We start from the raw sequence: 21,547 nt of genomic DNA on the forward strand, positions 1-21,547 counted from the left end.
GATTCTCATTGCTTAAATTGGCAAGGTACAGAAAGAGGTACGTGCTTCTGCCTCCTCTCACAGCTGATTCACACCACTGCCAGGCACATGGCTTCCTGCTTACTGTGAGAGTAGCAGCATCTGACTCATTCATCACAAGTAGAAGCTGCTGGTTTTGCATCCTGTTGCAACATACTTTACTACTATTGCAAATATAACTGCAGGATCTGCTCATTGGTGAATGAGTTGGAAAAGTCAAACATCATCAGCTACTACTGCAGGTTTAATATCTCTTATTCTTGGGACTGGAAGTGTTCCAGGTTTAGGATTTTTCTGGATTTTGGAATATCTGCATAAAGATAATAAGCATCTTGGGGATGAGACTCAAGTCTAAACACAAGTTCATTTATGTTTCATATGCACCTTATACACATAGCCTGAAGGTAAATTTATACAGTGTTTTTGTGCATGAAACACAGTTTGTGTACATTCAACCAAACCAGCTGGTGCCTAAGATCATGGTATGTCATGTCAGTGCTCAAAAAGTTCTGGATTTTGGAGCACTAGTTTTTGGATTCCAGATGAGGGGTAATCAACCTATAGCAACTTTTCCCCCCCAATTAGGCATGGTGGGCTATGCAAAACGTAGAAGCCCAGACTGCAACTAGGAAAGGAAGAAAGGCTATAAATTTTTTGCCTGCAAATCTGGAAGTTAGAAATACTCACAAAAAACTCTGTCTGCAGTAAAAAAGAATCTAATGCTTTCTTGTGCAGCTCCTTTTCTGTGAGAACATTTGATGCTGCTTGAAGGTACTCTCGAGCTGATTGTTCCCTTGGAGACATGATATAGCCAAACCCTTGCTCAGTACAGCCTGGAGTGCACATGTCCAGTGTGAGTGAAACATTGGAACCCCTCCTGCACAAAACAAAGGCATATGCAAATGTTTCTCAGAGTTGGATCATTTCACAGTATTGAAGAGTCTTTTCAGGCCATAGGCTCTATGTCAACAGAAAGTTAAGATACATTATAGATGTAGAGTCAGCCCAGTTATGTAGATGACTGACAGCCCAATCCTAATGGTGGCAGTGCCACCAGGTGCAGAGGCACCAAAATGGCAACAGCTGTATCCAGCAGCCTTGCTGGAAGCCTCCTGGAGGGAAGGGGAGTTTTGTTCTCTTCCCCTGAGTAAGGGTACAGGGGCCGCAATGGGTCTCCTCCAGTCTGTGCTGGCTATTTTGCTGGTGCAGACCAGAAGAACTCTATGTCTTTTTCAGTTGTACACGGACCATACAATACTGTTGAGCAGAGCAGTCGCCTCCGTTTTGCTCCCCCTTCCCGGAATGGCTCCAAAGGGGAGGGGCTGCTTTCATGCTGCAGTGAGGTTCCCTGAAAACCTTAGTGCTTTGCACCCCTTCTAGCTATGCCACTGGTCAACAGAAAATAAAGATTAGGTTCCTATTGGATTAATTCACACAGAATTCTAAAAATTCTACTCCCCATGCCAAGCTACTTGCATTTCTTTAAAGTACCTTTCTTGCAGTCCCACAGATTTAACTGTCAAGGTTGCTGGATCTGTTTCTGCTTTCATGTCCATCACACAGTCAAACACTGGTGTCTCAGGCACTGGGTCCAGATCAAGGAAGTCATCTTCATTTTTGTCCTCTGTCCATTCAGAGTAGGTGAACGAAGGCTGGCGACTTACAGACTGTCGTCTGTCCTCTTGAAGGGGGAATGGAGGATCTGGAGGAGGTTTTACAAAGTACCAAACCTGCAGCAAAATGGACAGTATTTAAAGTTTTCTACACATAAAGCTAAATACTACTGTGTATTTCTGGAAAAGGAATGCCTGTTATGTTTTTGCACTGAGGCAGTGTTTATGGAACTTGCTCGGCTTAGCCACTGAACACACTGGAGGCATTCCATGCTTAGAAAGGATGTATTGATGCCAAATGTGAAGTCACTTGCTCTTTTGTGTATTGATCAACAGTCACTGGGTTCAGAAAAGTTCTATGTAGCTCTGGGTCATAGGACAGGTTATAATGCCTCCTGAATCCTGAGTATAAAGCAACACACAGATGATGCCTTCTTGTTGTTGTTTTTTTTAAGAGAGTGGAACGCATTTTGTACAAGGAGTCACAGGCTCCTCAAGCAGTGCACACTAATCCTACTTTTACTTTTTAATACATACATTCAAAAATCAGCCCGATCTGTTTGGTAAGAGGTGATAGATGGACAAAAAGGGGGGGGAGCACAGGCCTACACACATTTGCTGTCTTAACTGTTAGGCCTGTTCTTTGGTATATTTTGGGTGTTGAATCAAAAAATGGCATTGGTTTTTGCCCAATTGGCTCTAGTTTTGGATGTACAGCATAGTCATCTTAGGTGGATTCAAGCAGCTTCCTCTTGAGGAAGCTGATGCCATGGCTTCCTCCCAAGGAAGCTGCTTAAATCAGCATATAAGGTGGCTATGCCCTACCCCCAAAACAAGACTTAATTGGGCAAAACTGATGACATTTTTGGATTTAGCACCCCAAAAATATCCTAAATTAGTTCAAACATCCTTGGCAACTAACAAAAAAAGCTTTAGGTCAGTGATTTCAAGCCTGGAAAACTGTTTTCCAGTGCATAATGCAGCAGTCTGGTTTTCCGATCACACCACAAAATGGCGTCTGGCCTGGACGCCTTTAAAAGGGGATTGGACAAGTTTCTGGAGGAAAAGTCCATTACGGGTTATAGGCCATGATGTGTATGTGCAACCTCCTGATTTTAGAAATGGGCTATGTCAGAATGCCAGATGCAAGGGAGGGCACCAGGATGAGGTCTCTTGTTATCTGGTGTGCTCCCTGGGACATTTGGTGGGCCACTGTGAGATACAGGAAGCTGGACTAGATGGGCCTATGGCCTCATCCAGTGGGGCTGTTATGTTAACCTGGCTGAAAGTGTATACACATGACAGGTAATGACAATATGGGGATGAATAGACAAGAGGACACTGGTGGGTTGCTAGTTCCCACCTTTCAGGAATAAGGAAGGAGCATACTGCACACGTCCTTGACTTCAAAGGAGAGGAGTAGCCAACAAAGTGACAGCCCCTCTTAATTAGTAAGATTTTATTTAAACTATGTATTATATTCAGTTCTGCCGACCATCATTCACAAATGACAACTACGAAAGGATTTGGAATGCAAAACATAAGGAGGGGGAAAAAAGGAAATTTGGAACATCTAAAACAGGGGTCTTGAACTCATTTCACCCTGGGGCCACAATGAATTTATGGCACCTGCTGAGGGCCGAACTCCAAATGTGGCACCCGGAAGTGACCTCAAATCAGGAAGTGATATCACTTGTGACGTCACTTCCTGTTTTTAAAAAACAAAACAAAAAAAACAATGAGGCTTCCCCCTCACCCCACCCCAGACCCCACCCTCTTAACACCCCCCAAGCAGCCTCTCTCTTCTGCCTCAGCCCCCCAGACCCAATTCTACCCCCAAGCAGCCTCTCTCTTCTGCCTCAGCCCCCCAGACTCCATCCTCTTAACTCACCCCAGAGAAGCCTCTGTGGCTGTCCTGCCTCCTACCTGCAGCTTCCCCCCCTCCTGCCCGCTCAGCTGCCCTCCAGCCAGCCAAGTTCCTGGTCGCTCCCCCAGCCCCCACCTACCTGCAACTGCAGGGAGTTCTGAAGGCCGGGGAAGGTGCACGCGGCTCCTCCGGCCCTCGCTCTCCCTCTCTGGCCGCAGACAAGCTGTGCCCACGCCCGGGGATGGACCGGAGGCCGGGGAAGGTGCGCGTGGCTGCTCCGGCCCTCGCTCTCCCTCTCCGGCCGCAGACGAGCTGCGCCCAGGCCCGGGGATGAACCGGAGGCAGGGGTTCTGAGGCCTCATAAGGTCTTGAATGGTCGTTTCTGGGTTTTTCAAGAATCCAGAAGTGACCTTTCAAGGCCTTATGGGGCCCTCAGAACATCATTCTGAGGGCTGGAGAAGCAGTGCATGGCATTCCCAGCCCTTAGATTTTACCTCCAGGCGTGACTAGAGCAGAGCTCCGGTCGTGGCTGGAGCAAGAGGGGGTGAGGGAGCCCCAGACCAGAACTTCCCCAAAGCCTGGGGGCCGCCTGAAATGGCTCTGCGGGCTGCATCCGGCCTGCGGGCCTTATCTTTGACACCCTTGGTCTAACCTAAAGTAAATGAATTTTTACACTACTAGCTTTCAAATATTTAAGAGTTTCTCTCTGGGCCAAAATACTTGTCCTAAATTGGAGTTGGCATCCACACATACCAGCTGCAAGGAGAACCTAGTTGTGATTGGGTCCACATTATGGAGAAAGAGCATTTTTATTCTTCGTTATGAATTAGAAGCTCCCATTGGTGCCAACAGCAGCTGTAGAGGTTGGGGAGTGACCATGACCACAGTGGAAGCAAAAGATTAGTTCCCTTGCCCCACATAATGGTCCTGATTCAGACTGTCCCCTCCAATCGTTGGTCTTTGCAACAGAACAAAACCCTAAGCATACCAAGGTTAAACTATGTGTTTAATATAATCCAGTGGTTCCCAAATGTAGGACTGCTGTGATGCCCTTGGAACCCAGAAGTGAATGGCGATGATCCAAAACTTGTCATGAGCAGATGTCACTGCCTTTCTCATCCAGATTCTGGCTTACCACAAGCCTCCAAATAGCAGTAAGAGTCAGGACGCACAGGAGAGCTTTTCACAGCACACGATTTTTGTGCACTGCAGCTCTGCCCGCCGTGTTGAGCCTCTTGCTGCTGTCTGGAGGCTTGTGCTGGTCTCACTGCCAGGCAGTGGGTGACCTGTGATGCCCCAGCAAATACCTCACAATGCCCCAGGTACGCACAACACACAGATTGAGAACCACTGACACAATCTATAGTTTGGCCCTCAGAAAATAGCACTTGTTTACCCACTGAGTATAGAACAAGGAGTAGTATTTTAAAAGAATAATGAGTACTATGAAGGTTGAACTTTCTAGAGCAGTTCTAATGCTTTCAAAGAGAGTTAAAGAGGCTTCTGGTTGAGAGGGATTAGAGGTCAGATTTCCTGTGGTGGGGTTGGAGTAGATGGCACATGCAGCAGTTCCAGAAAAGTGCATTAAAATCATTTCCAGGTTTGAACTGCTAAACGCAGACAGAAATTTCATTTAATACCCTGTGGGGATAAGCTCAGCCTTTCTTCGATCCAGAGCATTCACAATTTAGCAGCTTATTACAGGGGCTCTACTACTGAAAAATCTATGCTACCTCTAATCTCTGGTCAAGCACCAGAACTTCAACTTCTTCCTCTCCTCACAGGGGTCTCCAAACCCAGCTGTTTTTCAGTGCAGTTTGCAAAAGGATATTACACAAGGAAGTGATGCAGTTCACAAGGCATTTTGTGATCTGCCAACAATGTATTCTACTTTCTGTTCTTTAACAAGATGAGAGACCTGCACACATACACAGATGTGTGATTCTGCATGCTTGGTCTGAGAGATGTCCCAACTACCCCTTTTTCTAGCCACTGTACTTCCTCTGTCTTCCTTATTAGAGCTATCTTCCTTTTCCCTTCTCAAAGGAGAATCTGTGCCACTTCACTTGTGTACCCTTTCAGCTACATATCTCGTTAATTTTGTCTTTTAATTTCTTTTAGCAGAAGTTACACTTGGATGTTTCACAGAAGACATGTGCAGAAAACTATAATTAATATTGAGACAACGCAAAAGTGAAGTGAAATGGAATGCAACAAGTATGCTACTCTGGACACATCCTAGGGCAGCGGTTCTCAAACTTCTCGCGAGTAAATCTCCCAGGGTAAGAATTGGCAGGGGAGGGCCAAAGGCAATGACGCAATCCTCAGGACTGCACAGCTGCCAGGCACCAAAGGTGTTTTGTTTTTTTAAAACTTACAGGGTGATGCAACAGCCTCCAGGAGGTGCGGGGAGTCCAGTGGAGCTCTCCACAAGGCTCCCCAAGTCATAAGAACATAGGAACAGCCCCACTGGATCAGGCCATAGGCCCATCTAGTCCAGCTTCCTGTATCTCACAGCGGCCCACCAAATGCCCCAGGGAGCACACCAGATAACAAGAGACCTCATCCTGGTGCCCTCCCTTGCATCTGACATTCTGACATAGCCCATTTCTAAAATCAGGAGGTTGCGCATACACATCGTAGCTTGTACCCCGTAATGGATTTTTCCTCCAGAAACTTGTCCAATCCTCTTTTAAAGGCGTCCAGGCCAGTCGCCACCACCACATCCTCTGGCAAAGAGTTCCACAGACCAACCACACACTGAGTAAAGAAATATTTTCTTTTGTCTATTCTCCCAACACTCAATTTTAGTGGATGTCCCCTGGTTCTGGTGTTATGTGAGAGTGTAAAGAGCATCTCCCTATCCACTCTGTCCATCCCCTGGATAATTTTGTATGTCTCAATCATGTCCCCCCTCAGGCGTCTCTTTTCTAGGCTGAAGAGGCCCAAACGCTGTAGTCTTTCCTCATAAGGAAGGTGCCCCAGCCCCGTAATCATCTTAGTCGCTCTCTTCTGCACCTTTTCCATTTCCACTATGTCTTTTTTGAGATGCGGCGACCAGAACTGGACACAATACTCCAGGTGTGGCCTTACCATCGATTTGTACAACGGCATTATAATACTAACCGTTTTGTTCTCAATACCCTTCCTAATGATCCCAAGCATAGAATTGGCCTTCTTCACTGCTGCTGCACATTGGGTTGACACTTTCATCGACCTGTCCACCACCACCCCAAGATCTCTCTCCTGATCTGTCACAGACAGCTCAGAACCCATCAGCCTATATCTAAAGTTTTGATTTTTTGCCCCAGTGTGCATGACTTTACACTTACTGACATTGAAGCACATCTGCCATTTTGTTGCTCATTCTGCCAGTCTGGAGAGATCCTTCTGGAGCTCCTCACAATCACTTCTGGTCTTCACCACTCGGAAAAGTTTGGTGTCGTCTGCAAACTTTGCAACCTCACTGCTCACTGCTGTCTCCAGGTCATTTATGAAGAGGTTGAAAAGCACCGGTCCCAGGACAGATCCTTGGGGCACACCGCTTTTCACCTCTCTCCATTGTGAAAATTGCTCATTGACACCCACTCTCTGTTTCCTGGTCTTCAACCAGGTCTCAATCCATGAGAGGACCTGTCCTCTAATTCCCTGACTGTAGAGTTTTTTCAGTAGCCTTTGGTGAGGGACCGTGTCAAACACCTTCTGAAAGTCCAGATATATAACGTCCACGGGTTCTCCCACATCCACATGCCTGTTGACCTTTTCAAAGAATTCTATAAGGTTCGTGAGGCAAGACTTACCCTTACAGAACCCATGCTGATTCTCCCTCAGCAAGGCCTGTTAATCTATGTGTTTTGAGATCCTATCTTTGATGAGGCATTCCACCATCTTACCCAGTATAGATGTTAGGCTGACCGGCCTATAGTTTCCCGGGTCCCCCCTCTTTCCCTTTTTAAAGATAGGCGTGACATTTGCTATCCTCCAATCTTCTGGCACCGTGGCCGTTTTGAGGGACAAGTTGCATATCTTAGTCAAGAGATCTGCAACTTCATTCTTCAATTCCTTAATAACTCTTGGGTGAATGCCATCAGGGCCCGGTGACTTATTGATCTTTAATTTATCAGTGAGGTCTAAAACATCTTCTCTTTTAACAACTATCTGACTTAACTCCTCGGTCAGGAGGGGCTGTTCGGGCAGCGGTATCTGCCCAAGGTCTTCTGCCGTTAACCCCTGCTAACTGGTTAAGAGGCGCTTTTTCAAGTGGGTGCTCCTCTTTTATTTAGCAGGGGGAGAGTAATTAGCCCATCTCACCCCAGCAGTGTCTTTTCTAGTGGCTGTCTGCTGGTGTTGCATCTTTTTAGATTGTGAGCCCTTTTGGGACAGGGAGCTATTAGATATTTGATTTTCTCTGTAAACCGCTTTGTGAACTTTTTGTTGAAAAGCGGTATATAAATACTGTTGTTGTTGTTGTGAAGACAGATGCAAAGAACTCATTTAATTTCTCTGCCATCTCTCAGTTTCCTTTTATCTCCCCTTTCCCTCCCTCACCATCCAGAGGACCAACCGCTTCTCTGGTGGGTTTCCTGCTTCTAACATATTTGAAGAAGCTTTTATTATTCCCCTTAATGCTGCTAGCCATGCATTCCTCATAGTCTTGCTTGGCCTCCCATATCACCTTCTTACATTTCTTTTGCCACAGTTTATGTTCCTTTTTATTCTCCTCATTAGGGCAAGACTTCCATTTACGGAAGGAAGCTTCCTTGCCCTTCACAGCCTCTCTAACTTGGCTGGTTAGCCATGCGGGCACCCTCCTGGATTTAGTGGAACCCTTCTTTCTTTGCAGTATACATCTCTGCTGGGCCTCTATTACTGTTGTTTTAAGCAGCCTCCATGCACTCTGGAGAGATCGGACTCTTTTTACCCTCCCTTTCAACCTCCTTCTAAACAGCCTCCTCATTTGAGGGAAGTCCGCCCGTCGGAAGTCAAGGGTTTTTGTTAGAGATTTGCCTGGTATTCTTCCCCCAACGTGCACGTCAAAACGGATCGCAGCATGATCACTGTTCCCCAATGGCTCAGTAACGTTTACATCTCTAACCTGTGTACTGCACAATATTAAATCCAGAGTCACCTGCTCTCTGGTGGGCTCCGTGACTAGCTGCTCTAAGCCACAGTCATTTAGCACGTCAAGAAATCCGGTCTCCTTATCGTGACCAGAACACAAATTGACCCAGTCTATATGAGGATAATTGAAGTCCCCCATGATTACAACCCTGTCCCTCCTTGTCACCTCCCTGATCTGTTTCCTCATTTCAAAGTCCCCTATGCCTCCAGTATTACATCGCTCCTCAGGCCTGGTAATTTAACCCACAGAGATTCTATGGTGGAGTCGGACCCACCTTCAATCTCTACTTTGCTGGATTCTATCCCTTCCTTAACGTAAATGGCCACCCCACCTCCAACACGCCCCTGCCTGTTCCTCCTGTAGAGTTTTAGCCCGGGATTGCGGTAGCCCACTGATTCTCTGCATTCCACCAGGTTTCCGTTATGTCCACTATGTCAATGTTTTCCCTTGTCACCAGACATTCCAGTTCTCCCATCTTTGCTCGGATACTTCGGGCATTCGCATAAAAGCATTTGTACACGGAATGCCCCAGGGTGGGCTGCTTATTCGCTCCTTTGTCCCCGCATCCTCTCACTGTGCCAAACTGTCTATCACATCCTATCATGCTACCTTTCCCAATTTCTTCTCCTACTCTGCCTTTGTCTTGTTGTTCTCTAACCTCCCCATCCTCATCCCCATAGGGATGAGGAGTCCCAAACCGGATGCCCCTCGGCTCCTGTTGGCCTTCCCCCAGGGATCAGTTTAAAAGCTGCTCTGCCACCTTTTTAATGTTATGCGCGAGCAGTCTGGTTCCATTCCAGCAGTCTGGTTCCACAAGTCTCAGAATAGTGAAAATAAGCTTCCTGAAACAACTTCCGGTTTGTGATGGCGAAACTAGAAGTAGTTCCCAATCACTAATTTTCACTTTCCTGAGGTTTGGGGAGCCCTGCAGGACCCCCGCTCAGTGGGACTCCCCGCACCTCCTGGAGGCTGCAATGTTGATCTGTAAATAAAACCCCTGTTTACCCCCAGCAGCGGCACGATCTTGGCGATCACATTGCCCGGTCCCTTCCCCAGTCCTTTAAGGGGCAAGAGGCTGAGGCTCTCAGGCTGGGGCGTCGACAGTATGAGAAGCCCAGGCCTAAGGTCTTAACTACTTTTACAAACATAGATCAGTTTCATACCAATAGAACGGTCCTGACTTCCTTCAAAAAATGATAGGAATTATAGTTTGATATGGTACTAAGGATTCTGTTTAGTGATCTCTCTCTTCCTTCAAACTATAATTTCAAGGATTCTCCAGGAGGAAGGAATGACTGTTAAAGCAGTTAAAAATCTGTAGTATAAAAACAAATTAATTCTCTAAAAGGGTAGGACTTTGTGCTTTACTGGCATGATGCTAAATGAGAGAAACATTGTAACAATAATGCTATTACATCATCATCATGTTAATGGTCATGGTTAGTGTAAACAGAGAACTTGAATACTGCTTCATACTTGCAGTACTGAATTCCTTTACAAGTGGTGTGAAAGGGAGATGTGCAACTCTGAACACAAGTGGACATTTGCCAGGGAGTTGTAGTCAATCATTAGCCCTGGCATGTGTTCATAGCATGTCCCCTTCTCACTTTATGTATTCACCAGAGTGAGAAGCTAATGTACTTAGATGGCTGTGTAAGATGTGAAGTGGCTCTCAGAGATACGGAGCCAGTGGTGTTGGAGCAGGCAGGGGGAACTAAGTCTGAAAATGGGACAGATAATATTTTGTCAGGCTTGACCGAATGAATGTCTTGCACAGCAAAAATATGGCATACATAATTCAGAGACACATAGCATTAATTTCAGGCTTTGTTCATCTCCTTTTGCTTTTAAAAGGAGATATTCAGTACAGTATTATTTTTCCATCTTCAGAGTGGACCTTAATCTCTGGGAGGGAAGAGGGAAGGAGAGAGGCAGGCCTGGACTACATCATGCTGAGGGAAAGCAGAGAACTGAACATGCTGACTGTGGGCACAGAAGGAAAGAAACTATTATAAAGGGTTTTTTTTTTTCTTTTGATAAAATGTCCTCTCTTAATAAGCTGGTCCTTTTCATAGAAGATGCCACCTATTCTTCTGCTTTCAATTCCCATTTCCTCTGTATAGCAACAATGCCTCTGAAATCAGAAAAACACTATAAAAAAACTAGTTCCACATGATCTTAGGAAAATACGAAACAGTCTATTCACAACAACATCTCTATCGTACAGCCAGCATGGGTCTAGAAAACCTGCTGTTTGCTTGAATTCTCAGTGTTTTTGCTAAATAAATGTTACACGTAAAAATGTTTTTTTTTAGAAAGTGGCAATTTCATTCAGGGGGCACAGTTATTTATGTGTATAACAGCTTTTGACTGGTTATCTCCATTCCCACACCTACATCCATTTTTTCAAGTAAGAGTTCTTAACTTCACAGTACTCTCAATGAGGTGGGTCATTACCATGATTGTTTACGCAGATTGAGAGTCTCTTTAGGGACATAATTTGAGAGATCTACCATTTTTATTGGTGAACAGTCTTGAATCTCTGGGATGGACTGCAATATAAAGATCAATTTCTAAGTAAAATACTGAAATAAAGACCATTAACCTTCACGTTAATTAACCTACAGCCCAATCCTAACTAAATCCCCACCCCCTCCAAATGCAGCCATGCCAACTGAGAGTAAGCTGTATCCTGCCCGGGGAGGGGGGGGACGGAATCCAGAGGCCTCTTTGAGCTAAGAGACATTTGTTCCCTTACCTTGGGACAAGCATCCACTGCTCCTATGGGCTTCCTTAGATCTGCGCTACCTATTTTGCTGGAGCATATCAGAGGAGAGTAAGGGACAGAGGAATTAGGATCCTGGTATACACCAGTGCTTCCTGGACCCACCCTCTCCCTTGCCCGTTCCAACTCCTGTCCACACCCTCCTCAACCAGAAACTCGCCCATTTCTGACCTCCCACCCATTCCACCCAATCCCCACTGCTGGCTAAACTTTGCTGCTGGAAGTAGCTGGCTGTGGCAGTGGGCCTCTAGCACCATCACTGTTTGAGGTGGTGGCCCCAAATTGGCCCCCACCTCATTTACAACAGCAGAACTGTTGCGCAATTCTATATACAATCCTACGTACGCTTAGCTAAGAAGAAAATCAGTAGGATTTACTTCTAAGTAAATATGTTATGGGGCAGTCATTTTGAGAATTTTGTTCAAATCAGGTTCAATGTGAATTGAAGCCACCCCAACTTAATTTTACAAAAAGCTGTGATTTTTGCACACAAACACTGAGAAGGGTAGAGGGGCATGAGGAAAATCTACATAAGAGAAGAGAGTGAAGTGATGTGTTATGTGACCCATTCTGAAACCCTGGTTTACTTGTCCAGCTGCACTAGCCCTTTTCAGGTCAACTTGTCCGACTTTAGTACATGTTATTTGCCACCACTATGTATTTTCTATTTTCTGACTGTAATTGAACTTCTCTTAACTGAAATGTAGTGGTTTGACAAATTCAGCATATTAAAATTACAGGAATATGTCAGACTGGGCTCTTATTCAAACATGAGGCATTCAAGAATTCAACTACAGAAGAGGGTGATCCCAATTGGAATTGTTTTGCTGTGGGAAGATTTTCATAATCTGCAGTTTTTGCTGGCTGAGCATTCTGATGACTTCGCTGAACCAAGTGAATTTATGAAACACAAAAGACTTCACAACCACCATTTAACATTATGGCACACCTATAATGCACCATGGAAGTATTCTCCTGTACTATTTTATTTCATTCTTGTTGACCTTAATTAAATCTTAGTATAGGAAAATGCAAGTTGGGGGAACCTTGCAGAAAATTCACTAGGACTCATCATAATGGGCACAGTGCATGTTCTGAGTTTGGCTAGTTTTAAGCTTTGACTGGCTCATTGAACGGGAGCTTTAGATTTTATACAGTTCACTGTCACTTTAGAAATCCGTCCTTTGTGTTTTAATATGCACAATGGCAACAATCTCTCTAGAAATGTATTATTTGATCACACAATACCTTTTGCTAAGAAAACATATAGCAAAAAGGCAATTGCACAGCTAATCTTGCTACCAGCATTCATATTCAGAGGTATTAACATTAATTACCATCCCTAGTGAATTATTTTTAAATACACTTTCTGCCGAGGTGCCAGAGAAAATGCCGCAATTGTCCCATGTCCCAGAATGAGCCTAACCACAATCTATACAAACCAGTGTTTAGTTGCTCAAACCCTATGAATGTGAATTGCTCACACTTATTAGGGTAACAGAGTATTTTTCATTAAATGCACCAGTGGAACATTCTAAGGATGCTTGGAAAGTGTCAATTTATTTAGCAAATCCTTTAATCAGAATTAAATACATCAAAGACATCAGCTTACCAAAGTTCCTATGAGCAGCAAGGCAAAGGAAAACAAAGATAGCAGGAGGTATGCCACTGTGATGCCCCCAACTCTGATCAGATCCTGAGGAACAATACAAACCCATAGTTAACTCAGGAGGCATTAAAGATCTAGAGTACCATGTGAACGAATGTTCCTGCTTTGCTGTGAAATTAACTATCAATTTTACAAACAAATGAATCCCTATTTAAACCCTCGGTTGGAAATCAAGAGCTTTCATGATATACAAACTTTAACAAAATTTGCAATTCAAATTCAGATCCCTATTGAAATCTGTACAGTTGCTATTATCAAATATGTTGAATCTGTTACCACTTCAAATTCAACTTGCTCCTAGATCTGGGTTGGGCAATACACAGAGGGTCCTCAGGGTTGTTTCCTTCAACTCATGGTGTTGTATTCTGTGTCAAAGTCTGAAGAAGCACTAGATTTTAAAGTTGTCATAGCCACTAAGACTCTATGCTGCTAGAGGTGATAATAACATCTCCTCTCATACCAGACGACATCATGACTTCAGGGAAAAACTAAATGAAACACTGGAAATCTGTGATCAAATTTTCTGTCTCTCAAAAGCAGCTGAGAGATGCAGAATTGGACCAGGACCACAATACTGTGAAAAAGGGGATTAACTCTTTCTCCACAGCAACACGTTTCCAAAGTTCCCCACTAGGAAAACAGGCACTTACATTCCTCCTAGCTATTTTTCAGGTAACAACATCAGCACAGCAGAACAGAACGTAAGAAATACAGGAGGAGGAAACAGGGGTTCAGAAAGGCATGAATAGCTAAACTAAAAGGAGATAAGGCCTCACTTTAACCTCTTGTTGGCGGAACAAGCATTCCACCAGCACTAACTGCTGCAAAAGTTCAATAAAGTGCTTTCCGGTAGTGTACTCAGTAGCACACTGCCAGGATACAGAAGGGAAGACTGGAACCTTTCCACCTGAGTTGTCAGCTATCTTGCTACCCACTGGAGCAGGTATGTGAGTGAGAGAGGTAGGAGGGGGTGGGGGAGGACAGACAAAACTGGGTGGTGATAGGAGACTGTGGGAGGGGTGGATCTGGCAGCAATGGCACACGCCAGAACCTATTCCCTTTTCTTGCAGCCTCCCTGCCCCCTTTTCTTCCTTGAACTTGCACTAGCGAAATTGCTAGTCCAGGTCCAAGGAGACCCACTGTGGAGTGGGAAGCTAACAGAGGTGTAAGGATATTTAAATCCCCTTTTATCCCAGAAGCTTCCCAATCTTCTTCCCCGCCCCCCCACTGGATACAGCACACCAATTTTTGGCATGGCTGCACCAGTTGGGGGGGATAGGATTGGACTCCAAAGTGTGTCACTATACCTTGGGGCTCAACCGTATTGAGCCCAGTGCCGTCGGTACACTAGCACCACTAGTGCTGAGTGTCACAAAACTGCCATGCGGCACTTTCCCGCTGGCAGGAGACAATCTGCACCAATGGAGAGGCCAGCACCAGTCAGAGACGAGCCTTAGCACCAGGAAGATGGCAGACTGGAGCGGCCATCCAGTCAACACAGTGGTAAGTGTTCCCGCCAGCAAGGCTTTTTGGGGCAGGGGAAGGGTGGAACTGGCCAGAGGGAGGGCAGATAAGGGGATGATCATGCCCGAGAGGGGGGCAGGGACTATAGTAGAGTCTGCCACTTAATCCTAAGCCCCCTTCCACACCTATAAGCCTGACATGGACTCCGCAGTTCTGTGAAAGCTAACTAGCAGGCGCAGATTTGAGGAGACCCACTGCCACCAGTGGAGCTTGACAAGTGTAAGTGAGCAAACGTTCCCTTACCCCATGGAGACTCTTGCGGCTGCTACGGCCTCACAGGATACAGTAGTGGCGATTTTGGCACTGTTGTACCTCCCGCCACTGCTGTACCTACATAAAAATCCACCTTGTCAAAAACAAATATAATATTTGGGCTTCATAGTCATTGTTAGGTAAACAAAAGAAGCAGTTCGTTCTTTAACCAGCTGATACACAAAAGAAAACAGGAACAGAAAGGCCAATAGGTGGAACTAGGAATTAGGGAAATCTGGATTCAGTAGCTACCTAACTAAACTTGACCAAATACACAACTTGGGCTCTCTTAGTGCAAAGCAAAGAAAGTTAAGCAAGCTTAAGTCAACAGGATTTACTATGTTGTCTACAATGTTCTAATGGTAACGATGGACACTTACAGCCTGATTCGAATTATGGTTATGCAGATATAAGTCCCACTCATTCTGGTGGGATTTACTTTCAAGTATGCATGCTCAAAACTTAAAAATGTGAGATGCATAAATAATTTTGGCAATAGAAGCATACAAAGTTCACCAATATGCATAATACTGTGCATGTGTTGCCAGATGTTCAGGGGCAGGAGATATGCCCAGCTTCCAATCCCAGCCAGGTCTTGGGATTTAGAAGGGAAGATGTTCCTGCAAACCTAGGTCACGCTCCAGTTAATAGGGGATGTCTCCTACACTGTTATTCCCATAGTTCAGTGCCTTGGCACACGGGTTATGCATTTTACTAATGGGGAGAGTGATTAAAAAAGCCACTTGCCGACATTCTGTTCCTGTCATACTGCATGACTTGTCACATGTGGAGGACCCGGTGTGACCGAAATGAAAGGCTGCCTATGGTGGGTGGGGGGAGGAATTCCCTCCCTGCTATCCTCCACTCCTTCATTGCCTCATTGGACTGTTTGGCCTACTGCCATTGCAGCTGCTGCATCACTTCTCTGTGCTTAGGGAAAAGGGCAAAAAAGAAGCCACTGTAGCCGTGTAGCCACATCACTGATGTTTTTTTTTAATAGCACAGAGAGACAACACAGCTGTGACTGCAGTGTCAGCAGGCCCAGTCAGCAACAGCCAAAGAGCAGTGACACCCTGGAGAAGGGAAGGACTTGTGACAGGGATTCCCCAAGTTCAAGGTGGGTGTGAGAGAAAAGTTAAAAACTTTCCTCAGGGTTCTTTTCCAGCTAAGTGAAGACTCATCAGGCTAGGCTGCATTTGTTTCAGGAACTTCTTATTTTATTAAAACAGCCGTTTTGTCGCCAGTTACTCAACATTTCTGACCCACCTACACAGGAGCAAGCCCCATTGACCATGATAGGACTTACCTCTGAGCAGACACAGACAGAACTGTGCTTTGAGCCAGGGATGGAGAGAACAGGAGCTCAAAACATAGAGAATTCAAACTTTTTATACCTTATTCACACCCAATTCCTTTTGCATATGCATCATTACAAAAGGTTTGGCTTCATGCCAAATAAGGTAAGATTTTACATTTGGACCAATCAGAACTTAAAACAATACACTGCTTCTCTGTGTAGATATACATATTCAACCATATGCATATTTAAGAACACAGCATCTTCTTACAGATCACAGCAACCTTTTCCCTGAGAATTCACTATTGCATTCTAGAGGAAGGGGCACCTATTCCTGAGCTTGCACAGATTTGCTCAGGATATCCTTTGGAATGTGGGAAGACAAGATTTTCAGTTTCTCATGGGAATACTTTTCCCCATTCTACCAAACTAAATCAATAGCCTAAGATAGCACAATTGATCACACAATGCAACTCAATAATCAACCAAATAAAATGATTAAAAATGAGTTATGAAAGGATCACCAACAAATTGTGACTGCATTTCTTCAATGCAGGCCAATGCAGGGAGGGGAAAATGTGGAGAATCGGGGAAGGGCTGTGAGTGAATCTGGATGGGGCATGACTTGGGGCTCTCTCTTCACCTCCACCCATTATACCCAAGTCCTTTCATCAGAAAATATCAAGCAATCATATTTTGCCATGTTCATCAGATGGTTTATAAATATCTGTGACACATTAAGGGTCCTGAACTAGTGCAACTCATGTTTGATTTGCAGATGAAAGTGGCAGAGAATCAAGACGTTGTTCCTACATGTTTGGAGGAGAGTAACTGGCCCTCCTCACCCCTGCAGAGTCTTTCCTAATGGCTATCTGCTGGTGTTCTTTTGTATCTTTTTAGATTGTTAGCCCTTTTGGGGCAGGGAGCCATTAGTTATTTAAAACCGCTCTGTGAACTTTCCGTTGACAAGTCATATATAAATATTGTTAATAATAATAGTAATCTGGGAAATCAGAATATCCAACTGTTCTTCATAAATTTCAGGCAATGAAATTATTATGAAACGAAATTTTTTTTTGCAGAAGCTGAAATGTTAGGCTCAAGGGAGACACTTTTATTTGCTTGTTTCTTATAATACTATGGCTCAGTTATTAAGTATACTTACTTGCCAGGACCTCACAGCCACAGTTTATTTGAATGGGTTTATATGGAATGACCAGAAACAATGGAGGACAGAATGCCCACACCTTTAACCCAGTGGTTTTCAACCTTTTTCATCTCACGGTATACTGACAAGGCACTAAAATGGTTAAGGCACACCATCAGGTTTTTGACAATTGACAAGGCACACCATGCTGCCAGTGGGGGGCTCACATCCCCCATTGATCCTACTAATAAATGGCCTTCATCCAAATTCCTGTGGCACCCATGTGGACCACTCACAGCACACCATGTGCCATGGCACAGTGGTTGTAAATGGCTGCCTTTAACCATTGTACAGAAGAGGGAATTTTGGCAGGTGCAGCTCAGCATAGAAGGGTTTAAAAAGCTGCACCTGCTAAAATTCCCTCTTCTATACAGTGGTTAATGGTATTGGCCCTCTGTCCTCCATGGCAATGGTTCTCAAACTGGTGGGTTGTGACCCACCAGTTTATGTAAAGGTTCCCCCATCCCTTTAAGGGGCAGAGGAAGGGGAGGGGCAGCAACATGATTCCCAGGATTGCGTCACTAAGGGGGGGATGAGGGGAGGGTGCTTTCCACTTACTTTTAAGTAGGTAGGGCTGCTGGAGGCTACAGGAGGTGCGGGGAGCCCTTTGCAGCCCCCCCAGGGTTCCCTGAGGCTTAAAATGTTCAAGCAGAGCGATCACAATGCACTTCCTGTTTGCAGAAGGTGCTTTGCGATCTCTCAATTTGAAGATTCCAAGCCTCAGGGAGCCCTTTGGAGACTCCTGCACAACCCCTGCAGCCTCCAACACCTTTACCTACTTAAAAGTGGAAAGCACCCCTCTTCGTCACCACTTAGCGATGCAATCCTGGGAATCGTGTAGCTGTCCTAGTCCCTTCCCCGCAAAGACTTACTGAGGGAGTAAAGCTCCCTCAAAGTTTGAGAACCACTGCTCCATGGTATCTGATCACCCTGGGTTCATATGAAACTGATGAGGCAAAGCAAAAGTATTCACTAGATTGCCCCTTAATTAACTACAAACCAGAGAAGCTACATGGAATAGCAAACCCTATGCTGTGTGCCACATGCATCCATTATTAATATTTAAATTCAAGGTGTTATCAGTATTTCCCAAGATGACTGTTCAACGTGTTCCATTAAAGCACAAATAACTTTGTGGACATACCTTGCTAGAATCTGCAATCAACTGTTCAAATGGAGCAAGTAAGTTGGGCAACACACCAAAAGCATTCTGAATCGCTGGAATTGTCTCACAGTCACCGAACCAAAACATAAAGGAGAAGACCTGTGCAGTCAATCAGATAATTAATAATGAGCTTTGATCATCAGAAAAATAAAAATTTCATTTTCGTCTCAAACCTGCATATCCAACCGAAGGGTTTTTTCCCCCCAGTGATTTCATATTTACCATTTACCATTTGTGTTTTAAAGAATCAGATATTATGCAGGCTGCACACATTAACTAGAATAAAAAGACAAACAGATTTGTTACCTGGTGGTAAAATGGCACAGCTTTTGACTTAATTTCAGCTATATCAGCATATATGACGTAGGAAATCTGGCCCCTAAAATGTATGAATCTAAAAAAAACAAAAGCAACGTTGTCCTTTTCTTTTTTTATAAAGCGATCTCCATCTGAGTTAAGTCTGAATCCTTACCAATATCTGTGAGAGGGCAAAGAGGTACACCATTCCTCCTGTTGTCAGTCCATTCCACCAGGCCACCCAGCTACGCTGCAGAATCTCCTCAGAGCTTTTCTGGGACTGTTCAGTCCAGCTTTGTCGTCTCTGCTGTCCATCAGCTTCATCCAATGGTTCCATCACCGCTGGCTTGGAAAGACCTTCAAGTATGCAAAGGAATCAGGAGATAAGCAGCCATGTATGCTTTTCACCTCTTGCTGAGGCTGCAAGTTACCTATAGTAACCTATGCACAAGTTACATAGGTAGACGGGCAGAAAAAGCTTTTTGGATACTTGTCAGCAACCACATCAGTAAATGCAACTGGAGATATGAACGTCACTCTTCAGCATAGCAATCCTCCTTACCTTCATGGGAAAAATGAAGTGTGGGTGGATACAGTATTACCCTTTTCTTCCTGTAGCAACAGAATCTGGGTTTTGTTTGTTCGTTAATAAGCTGTTTACATTCTTTGTGTAAAATGGAAAAAGGTTCCACTCATAATTCTGCTCTTGCCCTGCTTAATGTGTTGCCTTAGTTTTCTAAGTTTTCTTTAGACTGCATTATTCAGAGTGAGGTTATGTGCCTCAGTGGTGTAGCCAAAGGGATCATAAAGCACTAGGTTTTGCAGAGAGCCTCATGGCAGCATGCAAGCAGCCCCTTCGGAGCCAATCCGGGCAGGGGGGAACAAAAAGGAGGCATTCGCACCCCAGCCTCCCTGTATTTGCCTGTTTTGCTCCCCTTGCCTGGAATGGCTCTGAATGGGAGGGACCGCTTGCACACTGTGGTAAGGCTCCCTGCAAAACCTAGTGCTTTGCACCCCATCTAGCTACACCACTAATGTGCTTTGTTTTAAACCTTTACATATGGTCGAGGCAATGGTAAACCGAGTCACCTACTACCAATAATTTACGCAGAAGATACTTAGCCGAATTTTATATAGATTTAACAGCTTTTGTTTAAAGAATTGCTTTTTATACTACCAAATGCAAGTGCCTGCCCCAGACTTGTTACATGCACACCATTTCAAGGAAATAACAACAGAAATCTTCTAAAAGCCCAGTCACACAATTTACTTGGGAGTAAGTTGCACTACAAAATTTACTTCCAGGTAACTGTGCATAATCCTTGAGGATCAGGCATTGCTTATTAAATAAACAAGACCATGAAATACAAGAAATACCTCAGATTTTAACCCAAGCCCTTAATTCAGAATAATGGACAACTATAGCTCCATCAGTACCATTATTTACTCTTTTACGGAAAACAAGCTTTCAGAGATACAGAAAGTGTGAGCTGTGTGTAAATGTGAGATATAACTGTTAAAATAAGCATTTGCTTCATTATAAAAATAGTTTGAAAATGAGACATATTAAAACAAACACAATGGTCCATCTCTCTACTGTAGCCTGCTGAACAAATCTGGAAGATGGAACATGCTTAAGGACCCTCCTCTGTGATAATGAACAACAGCGTCTTTTCTTCTGCCTCCTCTTCTACCCAGTTCCACCCACAAATGGCCTATTGCAATCTCTGGGCAAACTGAAGAGGAGCTGTGTGCCAAAATGTTTGAAGAGACTACTTGACTTTACAGTCACCAAACCTGAGTCACCAATTCTCACCACATTAATTTTCACATTGCTCCCACTCAGTCCACCTGTCATTTCATATGGAATGAGAGATGGAGGGAGTGATGTTCCCCATACCTCTGCAGCTTTCATCAATGGGCTGTACTCTTGGGATGGGGCAGATGAAATTTGACCTGTGACAGTGTGCCTGAGTACACACTACACACGTGCGTGCAACAAAACCTCCCTTTCTTAGCAGTAAGTAGGAAGGTGAAATGCAACCTCTATTACTTCTGCACTCCAGACTGCCCTCTGGAAATGTGAACTTGTGAAACAGATGCATTAATGAAGCTTGTAGTTCAGCCTTCAGGGACAACCCTCCTGCTTCATTCCCCTGACAAAGAAAAGAAGCCGCTAGCATTTCCTTCACTGTTGGAGCTTTTGAAGTAGAAAAACTCTTCTCTCTCTCTCTCTCTTTATAAAATAATTTTTAATCTCACAGTTGATTGTGAAAATCCTGTTTGGGGACTACCAAATTTCCCCCTTCCTGAAGCTTCTCAAGCATGTGCACTCATCTAAGGAACAATTTGGGAGATCATAGATGCCCTCAAGAGAGGAAAATAAATTAGGGAGTTCTCTTCTGACATAAAAGTCTGCTCTAAGGAAAGGAAGGATTACATAACCCCAAGGTAGAACTTCTTCTAAAGGGAAGAGATAATGAAAACACACCCCTTCTAAATGAAGCAAACACTTCCTCTAAACACAATGCAAGACTTTGATGTGCATGTGGTTTCCCTCCATAGTTTACCCCTGCTAACTGGGTAAGAGGCACTTTTTCAAGTGGGTGCTCCTCTTTTATAATTATTATATATTAATATAGTAATATAATAATAATAATATTTTATGGTAGAGCACCTGCATTTTTAGCAGCTGAATAACATGTCAAAATTCAACCAATATAGTCTTTCT

At 44.3% G+C, this 21,547-nt stretch overlaps 1 protein-coding gene across 1 annotated transcript in view; it reads right to left on the bottom strand.

Moving 5' to 3' along the window:
• Window positions 1–19,177, bottom strand: part of PTPN5 (protein tyrosine phosphatase non-receptor type 5) — a 47,462-nt gene extending 28,285 nt beyond the window's left edge. Inside the window, exons 1-5 of the mRNA XM_066632193.1 lie at window positions 18,992–19,177; window positions 18,499–18,618; window positions 13,018–13,101; window positions 1,510–1,748; window positions 706–895 (exon numbers count right to left, since the gene is read on the bottom strand). Of these exons, the coding sequence (XP_066488290.1) occupies window positions 706–895; window positions 1,510–1,748; window positions 13,018–13,101; window positions 18,499–18,618; window positions 18,992–19,153 (795 nt within the window). The 5' untranslated portion in view covers window positions 19,154–19,177. The remainder of the gene's footprint in view (window positions 1–705; window positions 896–1,509; window positions 1,749–13,017; window positions 13,102–18,498; window positions 18,619–18,991) is intronic.
• Between the last annotated feature and the right edge of the window lie 2,370 nt (window positions 19,178–21,547).

The sequence above is a fragment of the Tiliqua scincoides genome, chromosome 1 (assembly GCF_035046505.1).
Source record: "Tiliqua scincoides isolate rTilSci1 chromosome 1, rTilSci1.hap2, whole genome shotgun sequence".
NCBI lineage: Eukaryota > Metazoa > Chordata > Lepidosauria > Squamata > Scincidae > Tiliqua > Tiliqua scincoides.